This window comes from Fringilla coelebs (genome assembly GCF_963513975.1).
Source record: "Fringilla coelebs genome assembly, chromosome: 28".
Taxonomy (NCBI): domain Eukaryota; kingdom Metazoa; phylum Chordata; class Aves; order Passeriformes; family Fringillidae; genus Fringilla; species Fringilla coelebs.
Window position 1 is genome coordinate 6,077,093 of NC_140054.1, and position 19,814 is coordinate 6,096,906.

A 19,814-nucleotide genomic window follows, 5' to 3' on the forward strand; every position below is an offset into this window, starting at 1 on the left:
CCAGGGGATGCTCCGGGGGGAGATTCCAGCTGGGAGAACAGGCGGGGATGCAGCAGGCATCACTCTCATTTTATACAGCTCAATCTGAGTAAAAGAAATCTGATTTTTTTTCCATCTTTGTTTTGCACACGGAGACGGGAATTTATTTTTGGGGGGAGAATTAGGAGCGGCTCTTTCCAGCTCACAGCGCCGGGGAATAATCCCTGACACTTTATTACTAAAACTACCCAAGTGCGGCCCGGTTCAAGTGTGTTTTCCCAAGGAGAGCCTGGCTGCCGGGCTTTTCCAGGCTCCTGCAGCTCGGGCACACGGCAGGGCTGGAGCAGCATCCGTGTTTACGGATCCACACGTCCTCGCTTCGGATTTACACAAACATTTGTACACACACGGGGAAATATTCCACAGCGACTCCAAATTTCTGCCAGAATAAATGAAAGCAGCACCGGGCTGTCGGGGATGGAGCCAAACAAGGCAGAGCGAGTGTGACAGCCGGAATAAAAAATTCAATAGGGGCGATTTTTCACAGCAAATTGCTCTGAAAGAGCCCCGTGCCGGGAAAGCAGCGCCAGACACGGGGAGTGAAATCCACCCTTGACACGGCGAGAAAACCCCACGGAGCCGCCCTCGGCCGGCCCCAGGGAGCGCCGGTGGGGCTGTTCCTCTCTGAATATGACAAAGCCTCACCCCACACGAATATGTAAAAAAAAAATTAAAATAATTAGCGCCCGAGTCCCGCCCGTTAGAGGCAGCGGAGGTGCCGCCACCGCTCTGCCCGTGGAAGGAGTTTATTCACCGAGGGCTCTATGAGACCCAACTCCTGCTAATTCCGAGCTTGAGAGTGCAGAGGAAGCGAGTTAATAATGAATTCAAGAGTCACGCTGAGATTGGGTTGCGTTCAGTTTGGAAATTTGTGCGAGGATGAAGAAAAAAAAAAAAACAAAAAAGGAAAAAATCCCAACCAGAAAGAAAAGAGCCTAAGAGAATAATTGATTACAGAAATGAAAGCTTAATTCATAAAAGAAAAACATTTTCCATCCATCAACCTGCAACCAGTTAAGTGGAGAGTTTTAAAGAAACTGCAACATGGAGAAGGAGCCAACAGGAAAAAGGAAATGTATGAAAGAATGTAAACTATTCAAGTTTCATAAAGAGGAACAAGTAAACAGTTATTACATGCAAATAATTCCTAACATCACTGCTTTTAATTAATGCGGAGAAGTCAAAATATATCTGACACTGTGTGTATACATTTGAAGCCTTTGAGAAAGTGCTGCCATATGGCCATTAAAATATCGAGTTCTTATTCGGGCTCAAAGGCAGAACTGAGGGCTTCGAGCTGCGGCATTCATTGGTGATGAAATGCTGAAATTCTATTTTTACCCTCGGAAACGCAGGTACAGGGAGGGCAGGCAGAGCTCCGTGTTTAACATTTCCAGGGCATTTATTTCCCTCTGCTGGGGTGGCACGGATGGATTTGTTTGGAAAAGCCGGGAAGCCAAATTGCGGTCCTGCTTTTCCCTGCCACGAGCGGGGGGAAAATGAGCAAAATCCCCCCCGAGCAGCGGCAGCTCCAGCCCGTGCCAGCCCTGCAGACCGAGCTCTGCGTTATTATTTCCTTTTAAACTCTCGATTTTCGCTATTTCAAGTCGAGCTGCCAGGTGGGGTTTGCTCACTGAGCGCCCGCCGCTGCCTCCGGCGTGATGGGAGAAATTGGGGAAGGTTCGGGCTGGGGCCGCCTCATTTGTGTTTAGAGAGATTAATAGATATTTAGATATATTTCTGTCTGTGTTTTAAAATTGTTTTTCATCTGCACCGCCCATTCCCGGCACCTCGGCAGAGAAGAAGCCTTGGGAGGAGCGAGGCAGAGCAGCCGGCAGGGCCGGGGCTGCTCCCGCATCCCTCCCGCATCCTTCCTGCATCCCTTTCATCCTCGGAAAGCTCTCCGGGGCTGGGGGGCTTCTCCCGGCAACGAAATCATGGTTGGAATAAAATATAATATAGAATAAAACAAGAAAAATAATAATAAAAAATACACCAACAAAATAAAATTTAAAAATAGAAAATATAGTAATAAAATAATAAGAAAGAGAGAAACATTTTTCTTTCCTTTTTCTTTCTTTTTTTTTTTTTTCCCTAAAAAAAACAAATAAAAAGGCCAACCATTTCCTGGCCGGTACCTACCCCTGCCGCTTCTCCCAACAAATCTGAGGTCGTTAAATCTCGCTACTTGGTTTTTCATCACGGCAGAGGCGTTGCGCAGCTCCGCCGAGTAATTCTCGTCGTTCCCCGCCATCACCGTGACCACGGTCCCATCGGGGACATCTCCGAGCGCTACGACCTAGGGCAGGGCCAGAGCATTTCAGGCTCGAATCGACCTTCACCGGAGCCAACCTGCGCTACGGTGCCCCCCAAAACCCGCGAAAATAAAAACCCAAAGCAAAACCAAAAGCAGCCCGAGCCCCCGCGGGAGGCTGAGAAAATCGGAGGGGAGAGGGGAAAATGATCTCGAAAAGGGTTAAAAGCAGACGGGGGGTCCTCGGGGAGGGGGTGAAGGGGGGTCAGGCCAACCTCGGCCCCGTCGGAGGAGTCTGTGCGTTTATTTTGTTGGATTCGGGATCAAAATAAAGCGGCGCCGAGCGCGGGGCGGCCGCGAGCGAGGCCCCGGAGCTCCGCGTCCGGCCCGGGGAAGAGCCGGAACCGGGGAAGGGCCCCCAACCCTCCCGGGGAGCAGCGCCCAGAGCCGGGGGAACGCGATTCAGAGTCCCCCTCATCCCTCCGGGCTCCCGGCACCGCGCTGCCGCCCTGGCCCGCTCCCCTCGCTTCTCCCCGGCTCGGTTTCGGCTTCCCCCGGTCGGTCCGGGGGCAGCGGGGATGCCCAGCCCGGGGTGCCCCGGGGAGCCCGGGCAGCGCAGCCGGGCACCGGGGATTCAGCTCTTCGCTCGACTTTTCGCAGATTAGATCTCCCTTCCCTGCTCGCTCTCCCTCTCCCAGGAAGGTAATTAACCTCCAGCTCATTAAACTTCAAAGTTGCCTGAGAGCTCCTAACTGTACGGAATATCTAAGATGCCGTGACCGCGGGGCAATGCGGAGACTTGATTAAAAATAATAAACTGGGCTATTTGATTAAAAATAATAACCCGGGCTCCCTCGGCGGTGATGTCAGGAGCGATTTAAAGCGAGAGGGGCGGAGGGGAAAGGGCGAGCGGGTCGCGGCTCGGTCCCGTCGGGGCTCGGGACTCACCTTGAAGGCGACGGGCAGCGTCTTGTTGCACCTCCAGTGCGACGGCAGCACCGAGCACAAGAAGTTGGGGCTGTCGGTGCGCACCAGCTCGCCGGCGTGGTCGGCCAGGACATCCACGACGGAGCGCACCTCGGGCCGAGCGCGGGCGCCCGGCGCGGGGGCCCCCAGCGCCCCGCTGTTCTCGCCCATCTTACCGCAGGGGAAGGCCGTGGACGGGGGAGTGAAGCGCCTGCTGGTGCTCGGGTCTACGGGAATACGCATCACAACGGCGGGCGGCGGGGAGCCGGGCGGGACGGGCGGGCACCCGGCGGGGCTCGGCGGGCGGCGGGGGAGGCGGCGGCCGAGCCCCGCGCTGCCTCGCTCCGTGCCGGCGGAGCGCCGTCCTCGGCGGGGCGGCGCGGGGGGGGCGGCGGCGCGGGGGATCGGGTCCCGCGCGGCTCCGGGGCTCGCTGCCGGTGGGTGCGCCGCGCTCCGTCCCGAGTGCCGGTGCCGCTACCGAGCTCGAGCCCCGCTGCCGGCTGCCTGTGCCGGCTCCCCGTGCCGAGCCCGAGCCCCGCTACCGGCCCCGCCGTGCCGCCCGGTACCGTATTTACTGCCGGCCCCGGCGGGGCGGGGCGGGCGTGACGGACGGGCCGCTCCGCCAATGGGAGCCCCGCGGCGGCCCCCGGCCCCGCCCGTCTGGGCGCTCCAGGCGGCGGGGGGCGTGGCTATGGGCAAAGAGGCGTGGTCAGCGCGCCCGTGGGTGTGGTCAGCCGAAAGGGGCGCGGTCCCGGCCGGACCCGCCCCGGCGGGCGCACGTCGGGGCTCCGGTGGTTTCTGGCCGCCGCCGCCGCCGCCGCCGGGGAGGTTTTGGGGTGCGGTGGGACCGGTTTGGGGCCGGAGCCGCGGCCGTCCGGAGCGGCTGAGGACACAGCCCGGCCACCGCCGCACAGGGCTCCCGCGGCCGCCGCCGCCCGCGCCCTCCCCGCGGTGGCGGGACCGTGGCGGGGCGGCGGAGGCCGCGGGGACCACCGGCACTCGCGTCCCCCTGTCTGTGTGGGGGAATTTGCCTCTCGGGCTGCGGCGCTGAAAACCGCGGCTCCCAAACCTCCTTCTTCTGCCCTCCCCAAAATCGTGACCCGCCCCATCGCCGGCGGTCTCGGGCGCCCGCAGCCCCCGGCGCTCCCGGCAGTTCCCCCGGGGCGGCGGCTGCGGCCAGGGCCGGCGGCTCCGGCCGGAATCCGTTGGCGAGAAAATTCGTGGTGAAGCCACCGGTTCTGCGGCAACAAATACAACGAAGGCGGCGGCTCCCCGCACCCCGCGGGCGCCCCGAACCGCGGGGCGGGCAGGGGCAGAACCGGGGCAAAACCAGGGGAGAGGAGGAGGTTGCTGTGCCCGCGCTGCTCCCCGGTTGTTTGCCGGTGCCCGACTCGTTCCTACGGTGTTTGCAGACCGGCACTGTCCGTCCGAGAGGAGCCGGCCGGGCCGCGGCGTTCCCGGCTCCGCGCTGCCCGGTGTGGAACGCAAATTTCCTTAAAACAAGGCAAAATAAAGCCCAACAGCAGAAAATCCTCCTTTCACTCGGTAATGAACCATTTTCCTCCGCGAGCCGCCGTGCCTCGAGGGGCAAGCCCGGGCCGGGCTCTGCAAGCCGCAGAATTCCCGGTGCTCCTCCAGAAATAAGCAACAACAACAATAAATAAATATTATTTTTAACCGAGGAGCGGCGGCTCCCGGCCCGCAGCTCCCGTTACACCGCGGCAGCCACCGGATCCGCTCCGGGACCGTCGAGCCCGACGGGAGCAGCCCCGAGCCCCGCCAGCCCCGCGGGTCGGGCCGGCCCCCGCCGCTACCGACGCTCAAATTCTGCCCTTTTTAGGTGAAAGCGGCCGCCGGTTCAGTTCTACTTTTCGCCCCCCGTTCGCCAGCGGGGGGAACCCGCACAACCCCCGGGGCGGGGGCAGAGCTCCGGGCGGGGCCGGAGTTTGCCGGGGGTCGGGCACGGCCCGTCCCGGTGCGCCCCGGTACCCCCGGGGGGGCGCGGAGCCGTGAACGGGGGCGCAGGCGGGGCCAGGCTGCAGTTCCGCGGAGCGGCCGCTGGTTGGCACCGGGGCTCCGCCGGGGCGGGACCGGACGGGACGGGACGGGACGGGACGGGACGGGATGGGATGGGATGGGATGGGATGGGATGGGATGGGATGGGATGGGATGGGATGGGATGGGATGGGATGGGATGGGATGGGATGGGATGGGATGGGATGGGATGGGATGGGATGGGATGGGATGGGATGGGATGGGATGGGATGGACGGGAGGGGATGGACGGGAGGGGATGGACGGGCTGCCGACACCCCCGGGATGCTGCCACCCCGCACCATCCCGCCATCTCGACACTGCCCGCCCTGCCCTCTGGGCTGCCCCCTCTCTGTCACCCGTCAGCCCCGGGGCCGCGGAGGGCAGGGGGAGCCCCGCTGGGGCTCTTTGGGGTGATTTGGGGCCGGGTCCCTGCAGGAGCGAGGGGTTCCCTGCCCTCACCGCTTTACCCGCGGCTGTGTGCCAGCCCCGCCGTGCCCGCGTTTCTCTGATCCCGGTTTGTACCGGGAGCCGCCTGCGGGCGCTGAGGGCATCGCCTGGATTCCTCCAAGCACCTCCGAGCGTCACTCCCACTGCAGCCCCAGGCGTGCCGGGTACCGCGTCCTGCTGCCCTCCCAAAATCCTCTCTCCCCGCTCTCTGCCCTCCTCCCCCGCCCCGATCTCCCCTCGGGGTGCCGGGGTGCAGCCTCACCCCAAACCCACAGCGGGGCCGTGCACGTAGCTGCTGACTCGCAGCAGTACAAAGATGAGACCCAAACCACAGAGCTGCGACAAACCAGGCTGCCCACAACCCCAAAACTGTCTGGGGACCTCCCGAGGTGCAGAGCCCAGCGAATCAACGTCGTGGCTGCTTCTGCGAGAGGTGTCCAGCCAAGCAAAGCCACCCCAGAGCCCGGGGACCCGCGGAGCTGTGCCCGAGGAGGAAGGAGTTTTCATTTGAATTCTGCTTTTCCAACACAGCAGGATCCAGCTGCTCTGGTCCTCCGCAAACCAGGAGATGTCGACACGTGGGGATTATCCCAACACCGCCCTCCCCGCGCTCCCGAGGAGGTTAATAGAGTATCAGACCCAGGATTTGCATGGGCCTCTTTACAAACACTCAAAAGCTACTGTTCGCATCGCGGGGAGGTCAGCAGCTCTTTAAATCATTCCTCGCTGGGATTACTTCCCTTACAGGCTCCTCTGTAGTTTTTAATTCATTTGAGCTGCTCTTTTAGCAGCAGAGCCGCTCGTTTCGACAGTAGAGCAGCGAGAGCAGAGGCTCAGAGGAAGCTTTCTATTAAAAATTCATCGCAAACTCTCAGGAGCTCGGCACTCAGTAGGGCCAGGCGGGTGTCTGGATCTATTTTGTAGCTCAGAGAAGGGGATCTGAGAGCAGCACGCAGGGAGGGAGCGTGCAATTCATTCATAAATCAAACAGCAGATGCCGGGGCCAATGGGGTGCACGGTGGTGGCAGTTTTTAACCCCTGAGTGTCACTGCTCGAACGGGCTCCCCCGGGGCAGCTCCGGGCTGGGGGCAGAGGCTCCTGCGGGAGGAAACTGCGGGGCTCAGGGGGAGGAAGGAGGGGAAACCGGCGGAGGGAAGGGCAGCGGCCGCCCCCGACATAAATCAGGGAAATCTCCTCCTGGGCAGGAGCAGCTGCCAGAGCGGCCCCGGGACGGCTCCGGGGGCTGCCCCGGGCTCTGCTGTGCCCTGGGCTCGGGGGTCCCGCCGTGGGGGCCCCGCTCAGCCCCAGTCCCAGTGATGCTGCTTGGGGTCAGATCCTGAGCCAGGACATCCCCGGGCGCCCGGTTCCACCTCGTGTATGGACACAGCCCTGGCGCTGAGACCCTCCCTCGGGGCAGCAGCAGAGCAGCAGGAGCGAGGCTTCGGCCGGAGTTTCAGCTGCTGTCGGCAGGGAAAATCAGTCTGAGATTCCCACCTGGCTGCCGGGGGCCGGGTGTCATTCGGCAGCACCCGAATGAAAGGCAGCATCTGACTAAAAACGCTGTGCTGGAGAAGTCCCAGCACCCCGGGGCACACTCCGCCGGCAGCCGCACGCACAGCCCGGGCCGGCCCGGGGGATCCGGGAGGGAGCGATGCCGCCGCCCTCGGGGGATGTGTCACCTCCCGGGGACACCCGGCACCGGTGCCCCGGCCGCGGGCGCGGCACGGACCGGCCGGGCGTGCGCAGCGCCCGGGGAGCAGACGGGGCTTTCAAAAGCTGCGAAGCGACTCCGGAGCACGAGTGCGATTGACGTGAGCGCTGCGGTTGTGAAGTCACGAAAGTGCCATTCTTCATTGTTCGGGCCGGGCTCTCCTCCGGCCGCGGCAGCCCCGCGCTGCGGAGCACGCTCGGCGCTCGCATCCTCTGTGCTATTGATAGCACGGCAGCGCCGGTGGAGCGTGGGTCCCATCTGCCACTTCCACTCCTTCTTAAAAGATCCTAATGACTGTCAGATCCTCTTAGTTCTTAATTAATTTCAGAGTTCGGCTGCAAATAGGAAACAAGGCAGCTTTTGCCCTTACGCATATGAATATTACTGTTCCATTTAATGTGGTTATGGGTGGAATGCTGTTATTCATTCCTGCCTGCAATAAAAGCCACATGTTTTTAAAACTTTGCACTTGAAAAAACTTTTAGGAAAGGAATCAAGTATGTTTTGTATGCATGGCATGAGATAAAAACTGGTCATAAATATTCAAAGAACAGTTAGAGCTTTATGCTTGATTTAAACAAGTGAACAGAGGAGTCCGAGGGTTGGGGCAGAGCAGAATGAAAGCCCAACGCTCCTGCAAGAATGTGCTTATGCAGAGAAAAGGAGCCATTCATGCAAAGGTTATGGAGCACCTAAGGACACCCCATCTCCTCCAAAAATGCCCAAAGGTGCAGAGCACAACTGGAAACGCTGGGCTTTGTTCAGAGCCGCTCGAGTTCGCGGGAGTTTCTCCCTCTCAAGGGGTTTCGGAGGAGTTTTAGGGAGGGGTGACGCTGCCTCCGCCGGGTCCTGCGGGGAGTGAGGGCTCTCCCTGCTGGAGACACCTCCAGCCTGTCCATTCCCCGTGGAAGGCGTTTCTGGGACTCCTGGAACTCCTGAAGAGACTTTCCCTGGAGCCCAGCGCTGCCAGAGCCAGCCGGGAAGGGACAGAGCCCCCAGCTCCTGTCCCACGGCAGGGACGGAGCCCTGGGTGCCGCCAGACCCTCCGAACCCAAAACGCGACAGGGGGAGAAATTAAAAAAAATTCCAAAGGAAAGAAAAAGGGGAAACGTCTGGAAGGTGAAAAGAGGAACTGAAAGGCACATGACGGCGAGAAAAGCACAAGGGGCACAGCACAGCGGGCTTGGAGTCCTGAGTGCAGGGAGGGGAGCTCGGAGCAGCTCTGTCACGGAAAGGCTCCCGGGCAGAGCTCCAAGGCGCAGGGAAATCCTCCCGCACGTGCTGAGCAAAGCTGCTGCCGCAGCAAAGCGCTGCACCGGGCTGCTCCTTGCCTTGGACAGCTCTGCTGCCCTCGCTGCAGTCCTGGTGGGGTGGGAAATCCGAAATCCAGCCCCGTGCAGTGCCTGGAGGGGCAGTGGTGCTGCTCCAGGAGCGTTTCCAGCGCTGTGCCCACAGCCCAGGTGTTGGGTGGTTCCAGGTACAGGTGCAGCTCTCCTGTGAGTGGGGCTGCTGCAGCATCCCTGGGCAGGGCCAGCACCCACACACCCAGCAGTGGTCAGGATGTGCTGAGCCCCACGGGCTGAGGGAGCTGAGCTGGGCTCTGCTGAGGAAAGTTCCTGATGGGGAAGTCAAAGGTGAGGAGAGAAAGTGACCCCTGGGGACACGATCCCACAGCTCAGCCCCATCCCTGCCCCGGGCAAAGCTCCCCCGAGGGCTCCCTGCGCCAGAGCTGCGTCTCTGTCCCTCTCTGTCCCTGTCTGTGGGGACAGGACAGTGTGTTCCCCCAGCAGGAGGGTCTGGCAGCTGCCTGAGACAGGGCCTGGCCGTGCTGTCAGACAGGGAACTCCAGTTTCCCTTTCGGCTCGGGTCTCACAGAGGTCACGTCTCGGCAGAAGCAGCTTCACGGGCTCCCCAGTTCTGCTGAACTCCTCTGGTGGGACACCAGAATGGCCACAGGAACCCAGACTGGTCCCCCTGAGGGCACCCCCTGGCCAGCCCCCAGCTGTGCAGGGTCCCTGTGCCCCATCTGCCCCTGGCTGTGAGGGACGAGGGGGCTGTGCTGTCCCACCTGACTGAGCACAGGGCAGCGGAGAAACCTCTGGGCTCAGCCTCCAAAGCCCCTCCTGAAACATCCCCTGGCTGCAGGTGGAGAGTCTCCCCCTGTCCCAAACCTCAGCCTGTGCCTGTCACACCCTTTTTGCCAGGTTAATCTGCTTTTTGCCATCACTCACCACTTTCACTCCTGCAATAACCTACAATAACCCCGGGGATGTGATCCCTGCTCTGACCAGATGGGCTCTGGGTTGTGCTGCTTTTGCTCCTTCCTCAGATTGCTTTTTCCTGTATAAACATTTCTTTCAGATCCACCTTTCCATGAAGGCTCTCATGGATGTGGCTTTGCCCAACAGGGCCCATGGATAAGCCTGGATGTTGTAGAGTAGCTCCAAAAAAACCCCTGAGAGGGCTCAGTCTGCAAATCCACCCAACATTTCCACCTCCCCTTAGGCCCAGACAAATCCCCAATTTGGGGGGATTAGTCACAGGCTAAAAACGAGGCAGGAGGTGCTTTTCTGGTTCCTGGCTATGAACTGAGACAGCTCCAGCTCGCTGTTATTTAGGGCTGCTCTGCAGTCACTCTTTGCTCCTCATCCACCAGCTTGGAAAGGGAACTCATCCCCAGCGTTCAGCAGCGTGAGCTCATCTGGGCTTTTGCAGAAGTTTCTTATAAAAGTTCCTACGCAAGCAGGAGGTGCCTGGGTCAGCTGGCTGCCACCACGGGAGCCTCCCCAGCCAGCCCAGACACGGCCTGGGAAGTCACAGAGGCTCTGGAGCACTTTGGGGCTGGGGATGGGAAATGGAGAACTTGCCCAGACAGAACGGGAGCAGCTCTGGGGCTCCCACGGGCAGAGAGGGGATCTGGGCTGGGAAACACAAATTCAGAGAGCCCTGAGTCACCCTGCACCTGCCCACCCTCCAACACTGGGCGGTGGGAAGTGGCTTTGTGGTTTTCCCCATGGCTCTGGAGCCTTGGCAGGGCTGGGGAGATCACAGAAGCCTGGGCTGGTTTGGTTGGAGTGACCTCAAACCCAGGCAGTGCCAGCCCTGCCGGGGGCAGGGACACCTCCCACCACCCCAGGGTGCTCGGGGACCAGGACTCGGGGCTGGGGCTGCCCCTCCCAGCCTGGCACCTTCTCCAAATTCTATGGAAAAAACCATGGAAGGCTCCCTCATTTTCCAAACTGACCCTGGGCTAACCAAATAAAGCTGTTCAATCAGAGGGTTCAGGGTAATTGGGCTCAAAAGTGGCAGCAGAACACGGTGTGGCAAGAGGGAGCTGCAGAACCCGGGCTGGGGCTTGGAGCAGCACATCTGAATTAACCCTTGGGTTCCCTGGCTGCCAACTTCTCTGCCCTAAGGAGGGAAAGCAGCTCAGCCTCTCCCAAATCCCCCTGAGGAGTTTATTCCTGACCCAAGTTGCTGAAATGCCTGAACTATCTCCACGCGAGGGAAGCAGCCCAGCCCAGCCTGGCATTCCATCTCCCGGGGTGGGAATCCTTCGTGGGGTGGGAATCCCCAGGGATGTGAATCCCCCAGAAATGTGAATCCCCCAGGGATGTGACTCCCCCTAGGATATGAATCCCCCTGGATATGAATCCCCCTGGATGTGAATCCCCCAGGATGTGAATCCCCCTGGGATGTGAATCCCCCAGGATGTGAATCCCCCAGGGATATGAATCCTCCAGGATGTGAATCCCCCTGGATATGAATCCCCCAGGATGTGAATCCCCCAGGGATATGAATCCTCCAGGATGTGAATCCCCCAGGATGTGAATCCTCCAGGATGTGAATCCCCCAGGATGTGAATCCCCCAGGATGTGAATCCCCCCGGGATCTCCTTGCTGGGATATTGGGACCATCCAGGGTGGCAGGAGGTCCCTTCCAGCGTCACAGGGATCCCTGCCCCTCCCCACGTGCAAATTCAAACCCTGGAGCCTCCTCTCCCTCCAGCCAGGATTCACCAATCCCAGACTCTCCTGCACTGCAGAGTTTGCTGGATAAAAGCCCAATTTTCAGTGTCTCCCTTCCCAATTGAGGTTGGGTTTTTTTTGTAAATCTCTTCCTTCTCCTCCTATTTTGGTTGTTTTTATATTTTACTTTACAATAGCCCAAGTAATCCATTCCTCATGTTCCAAAGGCACTCGCTGCTTCCAGTGGGAATGGAAAATCATTGTTTCTGGTTTATTTTCCCTTTTTTTTTTTTTTTCTTCTCTCTCTTTTTTTTTTTTTTTTCTTTTTTCCTAATTTCTTTTCCTTTTGATACATTTACATTGTGGAAAATAACCCTGGATCACAGAGGTGTCGGCTGTTCCACTGTCTAAAAAACAATAATAATAATAATAGTAATAGTAGTAGTAATAGTAGTAGTAATAGTAGTAGTAGTAGTAGTAGTAGTAGTAATGATAATTTAAAGCCTTTTTAGAGTTGAGGAAGAGGAGGATAAAGGCTGGGCCTGGAGAACAGCATCCTGACTTTTTGGAAGCATCCCAGGCTGGATGCTGCTGTCCTGCATGGGAGGAGGATCCCCTCCATCCCCCCTTGCATTCCCCTGCCAGGGATGTGCAGGACAGAGCTGCATCCCTGGGATGCTGCCATGGAGAACCTCTCCATCCCCCTGGATGTGCTCAGAAAAGCCAAACTCTGGCTGTGGTTGTGTCCCCCAAGGCCACGAGGAGCTGGGCTGAGCATCCCAGGAAGTTTTGCAGCTGATCTGAACCCAGCCGGGCAGGAGAAGACACTGAGCTCCTTAAAGAAAACAAGGATTTCTTGTCCTAATCCCAAACAAATGTTTCACCATTTGGCCACCTTCCAGCCTTGGTGCAATCATTTAATTCCCCCCCATTTAATAAAAAACGATGTCTGAGACAAAGATGTTTATTGCTTTTATGAGTTCCTATTTGTGTGGAAATTGCAGACGAGACGTGAGATCTCTGCTGCTCGCCGCCTTTTTATTTTTAAACAAGCAGCTCCAACCCCAACGTTTCTTCCTCTGGCCCAGGGAGGGAGAAGGAGAGATTCAAAAGAAGCCTGCAAATGGTTTTTATAAACTTCTCTTCTTTCCTCGCCACGGGACTGCCTTTAATTAACTGCAGGGAGTACAAAGGACACGTCTGTGGTGCCACCAGCTCCGAGCAGAGGGCAGGGACGTGGATGGGATGGGTTTGGGAAGGCCAGGCTGGATTTACCCTTGCCCCCATCTCATCCACAACCCCATTCCCCACCACTGGAATGTCCCTGGGCAGGGCTTGGAGCAACCTGGGGTTTCGGGAGGTGTCCCTGCCGTGGGAGGGGTGGCACTGGGTGGGATTTAAATCCCTTCCAGCCCAAACCATTCCAGGATTGTGTTCTCCCATCACGTCCCCGGCTCCTTCTGCTGCCTCTCCACCACCTCCCGCTCAGGAGGAAACCCAAAGGTGGCGGCGCGACACCAAAACCCATCTCAGAAGGACCCAGGAGCCAGGGCCGAGCCCGGGGCCGGCCAGGGCAGGACCCCGCGCCCGAGGCACGAGGCCGCAGAGCCACATCCAGGAGCAGCCCTGGGAAAGCAGGCATGTGATCCTGAGATCCCCGTGATCCCCGGCCCGCGGTCACGGCCCGGCAACGGCTGCGGGCTCCGTCCCGCCCCGCCCGCGCTCCCGGCCGGCGCCAGCCCGCTCTGGGAACGCCGGGGCCGCGCACAAAGGCGGCGTTGTGACCCCTGCCCGCCGAGCCCGGGGCTGGGACCGGCCACGGGACCGCTCCCTCCGCCTGTCACCTGTCCAGCAGCCTGTCCATCCAGCCATCTGTCCATCAGTCTGTCCATCCATCCATCCATCCATCCAGCAGCCTGTCCATCCCTCCATCTGTCCCTCAGCCTGTCCATCCCTCCATCTATCCACCCATCCGTCTGTCCATCCATCCATCTGTCCAGCAGCCTGTCCATCCATCCATCTGTCCATCAGTCTGTCCATCCATCCATCTGTCCATCCATCCATCTGTCCATCAGCCTGTCCATCCATCCATCTGTCCATCCATCCATCTGTCCATCAGCCTGTCCATCCATCCATCTGTCCATCAGCCTGTCCATCCATCCATCCATCTGTCCATCCATCCATCTGTCCAGCAGCCTGTCCATCCATCCATCTGTCCATCCATCCATCTGTCCATCTATCAGCCTGTCTATCCATCCATCTGTCCAGCAGCCTGTCCATCCATCCATCTGTCCATCCATCCATCTGTCCATCTATCAGCCTGTCTATCCATCCATGTGTCCATCAGCCTGTCCATCCATCCATCTGTCCATCCATCCATCTGTCCATCTATCAGCCTGTCTATCCATCCATGTGTCCATCAGCCTGTCCATCCATCCATCTGTCCAGCAGCCTGTCCATCTATCCATCTGTCCATCAGTCTGTCCATCCATCCATCTGTCCATCCATCCATCTGTCCATCTATCAGCCTGTCCATCCATCCATCTGTCCCTCAGCCTGTCCATCTATCCATCTGTCCATCAGTCTGTCCATCCATCCATCTGTCCATCCATCCATCTGTCCATCTATCAGCCTGTCTATCCATCCATGTGTCCATCAGCCTGTCCATCCATCCATCTGTCCAGCAGCCTGTCCATCCATCCATCCATCCCTCCATCCATCCATCATCCATCCATCCATCCATCCCTCCATCCATCCATCCATCCATCCATCATCCATCATCCATCCATCCATCATCCATCCATCCATCCATCATCCATCCATCCATCCATCCATCATCCATCCATCATCCATCATCCATCCATCCATCCATCCATCCATCCATCCATCCATCATCCATCCATCCATCCATCATCCATCATCCATCCATCCATCCATCCATCCATCCATCCATCCATCCATCCATCCATCCATCATCCATCCATCCATCCATCCATCCCTCCATCCATCCATCATCCATCCATCCATCCATCCATCCATCCATCCATCCATCCATCCATCCATCATCCATCCATCCATCCCCCATCCATCCATCCATCCATCCATCCATCCATCCATCCATCCATCCATCATCCATCCCTCCATCCATCCCTCCATCCCTCCATCCTCCCAGCTCCCCGTTTCCCCCCAGCCCAGGGCAGAGGGGGAGCAGCTGGGGTGGGAGCTGTCGGTGCCTCCATGGGCATCTGAGGTGCTGCAGTGATAAAAAAATTTAAAACCCCAAATTTAGGAGCGGACAAAGCATCTGAGGCAACCTGGGGGCACCTTTGGACACCTCCAGAGCCTGGAGGGGTTTGGGGACAGAGGTGTGGGCAGAGCAGGGGGAAGGTCCAGCCCTGGGCAGGGGTGGGATGGCAGCAGAGCAGCAAGGAGCCCCTGGGGCTGGGGGGGGTCAGAGCCAGGCTGGGGGGGGGGTCAGAGCCAGGCTGGGGTGGGGGTCAGAACCAGGCTGGGATGGGGGTCAGAGCCAGGCCAGGAGGTTCCAGCCCCAGGAGAAGCCCCAGGCCGGGTCACACCGCAGTCACACGGGCAGGGAGGGCAGGACAGGGGTCACAGCCCTGCCCTCTGCCTGACCCCACAGCCACGGGCACGGCAGGGACCCGAGTGCCAGCCCTGCCCCGGTGCCCCCCAGGCTCGGGCAGGTCCGGGACGTTTCCCACCCGCGGGGCCGAAGCCGCTCCCGGCCCCACGGAGGGAAAGGCTGAAAATCCCCCAAACCTCAATTCAGCCCCGAGCAGCAGGAAATTCGCTTCCCTTTTTGGGGTTAAAGGCGTCTGAACCGCCCGGGACGGTCCAGCCGTGCTCAGCCGCAGCTCTCGAGCAAAAACAAACAACAATTTAGGGCAGAAAAGGGGAATTCCTGTCTGGGCTGAGGTCCGGGAGCGGCACAGCCCCAGCAGAGCTTCCTGCAGAAGCCGGGATGTCCCTGCTGGTGGCACTTCCAGGGGCACCTGCGGGCAGGGCTGAACTTGGGCATCCCAGCAAGGCCAAAATCCCAATTTTTCCCCCAAAAGGGGGGGAAAAGTGAGGCAGGACAAGAATCCTGCCCCTCTGCCCTTGGCAGGATGTGCTCAGAGCCCAGGGGTACCAAAACCCCTCCCTCACACCCCGGAGAGAGCAGGATTTGTGTAAAACAGGAAAATAACGAGCCTGGATTGCAGGGGAAAGGTGGGGACTGCACCTCCCGAGCAGGGATTTCTCACCCCACACTCCTGCTTTAAGGGTCTGATCCATGGGGCTCCTTGTGCTTTTCAATTTTAAAATCCACATCAGAAAGCTGGGAAAATTTTTGGTGTGTGCTCACAAAATAGCAGGAAAAAAATTAAATAATAATTATTAAAACTATGTTAAATAAATTATTGATATAATATTTATTATTATTATTATTGTTATTGTTATTATTATTATTGTCATGGAATTGTGGAAGGGAGACCTTGAGTGACCCAGAGCCTTCCAGTTGGGCTTAAATATATAAATACACACATGCATGGGCATAGATATAAATATATTTATTTGCATTGTCTTTTACTTCAATTGAATTCTTACCTGCCCTTCACTGAGCATCTCACACATCTCAATCGAGAAGATTCACATCTTTTCCCATCAAAAACCCTCAGCTTAAACCGGCTCATTTGGGACAAACACAAAGCTTAAGCTGGAGCTTGACCGAGATTCAGCTTTTTTTCCACAAAAACCTCATTTTTTCTCACCCATTTCTTTCACTTTTAAATACAAAGTTTCTCCTCCATCCTTCAGCTGAAAACTGCTGAAAATTGGGGTCGTTTCTGTCAGTGAGGCACCCAGGGGAAGGGCTGGGGGTCCCAAAAAAGGGCTGGGGGCGCCCGGGGAGGTTTGGAGATCCCCAGAAATGTCCGAATGTCCTTGAGAAGTCCCGGGGGTCCCCCTGAAGGTCGGGGTGTCCCCTCTGCTTGGTGGCTCTGGGGTCACTCCCCACTTTGACCCTGCAGAGCCCCAGAAGCAGCGCTGGGGACAGGAGGGGCCGGTCTGTCCCCAACTCCTGTCCCTGTCTGTCCTTCCCTGTCCTTCTGTCCCCTCCCTGTCCTTCTGTCCCCTCCGTGTCCCTCCTGTCCCCCCCTCTCTCTCTGGAAGGTTCTGCCTCGCTCTTTCCTTTCTCACCGCTCGTTTTTTTTGAGCCTCGTTTCTTTTTTTTTTTATTTTATTTTTAATTTTTGCCCTTTTTTTCGAGTTCTGGTGACGCTTTCCCGGCAAGGGCTCGGCGGAAGCGGCGCTTGTCCCCAGGGCGGGGGTGGCAGGTGGGGGGCTCGAATTTTGGGGGGTCGGGGGAACGGGGAAGGAGCGCGGGGAGGAAGAGGAGGATGGCGAGAGGAAGAGGAGGATGGGGAGGAAGCGCTGCTGGCCCCGGGCTCCGTTTAAAGGCAGAGCGTGGGAACCTCCTGCAGACGTGCGGTTTGTGTCCCCGGGCCGGGGACTCGCTCGTGTCTGCGCGGCCGCCGGGTGAGTCACAGGCACGGCAAGACGAGGGAGGAGAGGAAAGGAAATAAAAAAGAAACCTGAGCCCAAAAAAAAAAAAAAAAATTTAAAAATAAAATAATTAAAAAAAAAAAAAAGGTGACCCACGTCAGCCCCGTGCAGTGCGAGTTGGTGCTGCGGATCTTTGCACAAGATAAAGCTCCAAAAATGGCTTCTTTTTTTTGCCTTTTTTTTTTTTTTTTTGCCTCTTCAGACAGATAAAAACGTCCCCTTCCCCTGTCTGTAAAAAAATAAAAAACCGCAAAGAAAGCCCAAAGCGAAATGGGCTCCCCGGGAGGGGCTGCAGGGCCCCTCTGCCCCCGAGGGGATCCTGGGGGAGCAAAACTGTCCCGGAGCCCCTGGGCAGGACCGGAGGGGGGAGGGCACATCCCGGCCCCCAAAGCCCCTTTTCCCCCAGGACTCACTCATTTCCCTGCAGAGGGGCCCAGCAGGGAGGGAAACTGAGGCACAGCCCGCAGGGCCCTCCCAGTCACCCCCCAGGCGGCCCTAAGGCTGAGGTGGGAGCACTCAGGCTGTCGGGGCGGCAGTTTTGGGGTGAAAATGCCAATTTCTGGCTGCTCACGCTTCCCTCCAGGGCTCCCACTGAAACCGAACCGCTGCGAGACCGAAATGTTGAATTCTCGGCACTTGCCCCGAATCCCTTGGAAGGGCCCCGTTTGCAGGTGACTCAAGCTGAAGAGGGGGGGAAAGAAACTAAAAATAATTCAGGTTCCACTCGTTTTTTGGGGATACCGGGGCAGGCTGGGGCCGTGTGTGGTGTGGGTGACAGGGCCAGGGCAGCCAGCTCTGGAAGGAAAAATCCACCCCGAATCCAGCTTCTCCCGGTTCCTGAGCGATTTGGAGAACTGCGAGAGAGCCCATCAAGGATCCGAACCTCAAAAGCAGATCAGAAAGGGAGAAAAAAATGTCAGCGAGGTTTGGGCTGGGAGGAAACGTTTCAGGCACCGACTTTTCTAAGGTTTCAGGGTAAAAGTCACAGCTTGGGAGGGCTGAAATTGCTCCTCCCCAGCCGTCCCTGGAGCCTGAAGGGAAATGCGAACTCTGCGCGCCCGGCCCGGCTGGGGCAGCCCGGGGACCGCGGGGACAGCGCGGGAGGGACGCGGAACCGGCGGCCACAGCGCGGCTGAGCCGGGCAGGAACTCGCTGTCACTCCCGCGGTGTCCCCGGCGGGGCTGCGTGTCCCTTGTCACCCACCCGGACCCGGGATGCGCGACCCGCCCGGGCTGCGGGAGCGCCGCCCGCGCCTCCGCGCCCCGAAACCGGCGGGGAGCAGGGGCAGGGCTCGGCCCGGGCCCGGAGGGATCCCAGGAGGGCGATTCCCCCCGACTCGGGCAGACAGAGCCCGGCACGAACCCATCCCGGGCTGGACGCCGAGCTCGCCGCTTTCCCCCGCGCTGCGGGCGCGGCCCCGGCGGCAGCCGCGGCTTTTCCCGCATTTCCCCGGCGCACACCGAGCTGGAATCCCTCGGATGCGACCCCAGGCCCCCAGAGCACTTGGAGACCCCCACGGCAGAGCCCCCAAATGCCGGTGTCCCCGAGCCCGCCCCACAGCCAGGGAAACTGAGGCACGGGCAGCGAATCGCCCCAGGTCCCCTCCCGGCCTGACCCGCGCCTGGGGAAGCACAAAAAGCTGGGGAAACACAGGAAAAGGGGGAAAGTGGGGCTGCTCCTGAAGGAAAGCAAACATTGAACAGCCCGAGAGGCCCCTCCAAAGCACAGGTGAAGCAGGAAAAGCCCCTCCAGAGCCGGGAAGGAGGGGATGGAAGGATCCTGGAAGCTCCCAGCCCCAGCGGGGGCTGCAGGGAGCCTCCCCGCGGAGCTTCGGCTTTAACCAAGCCCCATCCCTCCGATCGGAGCTGTTTCTCTTCCCAAATCCTGCATTGCATCGAGAGTCTTTTAAAGCGTCTGCAGGGGAGGCCTGGCTGCGGTTTCAGGGCATTTTCTGTTTAACTCGCATTAAAGTGTAGCAGAGTTACAAGTGCATTAGCGGTCCTGCTCCCAAATTGCCGCTGTAACCTCTGCCCCCGGCCAATCCATCTTGCTGACACCCATTAAAATGAGCTCATGGTGCCGTTTTTATGGCCGGATTAAGTGGGGGATCTGCAGCCCCGGCGGTCGGGCGAGGGCGTCGCGCTGCTAATGATCCCTTCATTGATCTTTAATGATTTCCTACATTAGCACAAGCAGCATTAGCGCCGGCAGCTCCGGGACAGCCGCTGCCGGATTCACTGCAGCGAGCTGCGATCCCACGGCCGCGCCTTCCTCCTTTGTGCAGAATTCCCCGAGAAATTCCATTTCCCGGGAGAGGACGGGCGGCTCTTCCCCCCTCGGCTTTCCCACCCGGGGCTGGGACCTGCCCCAAAGCTGCCAGAGGAAACGCAGCGGCACCGGGACTCGCCCGGCAGGGCTGCAAACCCCTCCCGAGGCTGCCAGCAGCGCGGGAAAGGCCCCAGGATGGCACCTGGGGATGTCACCTGAGGATGTCACCTGGGGATGGCACCTGAGGGTGTCACGGGGCACAGCGCGCTCAAGGGAACCTCGATGAGATGCCCCAAAGATGCTCCTGTTCCACCACCCCACAGAGGTGCTGGAGCCTCCTGCAGGCACCTGGGGCTTCTCTGAGTGTCCCAAAAGCTCAGCTCCTCCCCGAGGAGCCAGCACAGCCCCAAGGAGCTCTGCCTTCACTGGTGATCTCAGGGCCCACAAGGAGTCCTAGAAAAACTCTTTGTTCAAGCCCTGGGACAGAGGAGCTGCCCAAACAAATGAGGCTGCTCGGAGGAGGCCGGGTTAGAAGCCAAAAAAAGACAAACGGTGGCTCTAAA

General features: G+C 58.8%; 1 protein-coding gene across 1 annotated transcript in view; it reads right to left on the minus strand.

The window, feature by feature from the left end:
* RUNX3 (RUNX family transcription factor 3) overlaps positions 1-3,502 on the minus strand; it is a gene marked incomplete at both ends in the record, with an annotated part of 32,112 nt that extends 28,610 nt beyond the window's left edge. The window contains 2 exons of the mRNA XM_084222773.1: positions 2,182-2,338; positions 3,242-3,502. Of these exons, the coding sequence (XP_084078899.1) occupies positions 2,182-2,338; positions 3,242-3,502 (418 nt within the window). The remainder of the gene's footprint in view (positions 1-2,181; positions 2,339-3,241) is intronic.
* Between the last annotated feature and the right edge of the window lie 16,312 nt (positions 3,503-19,814).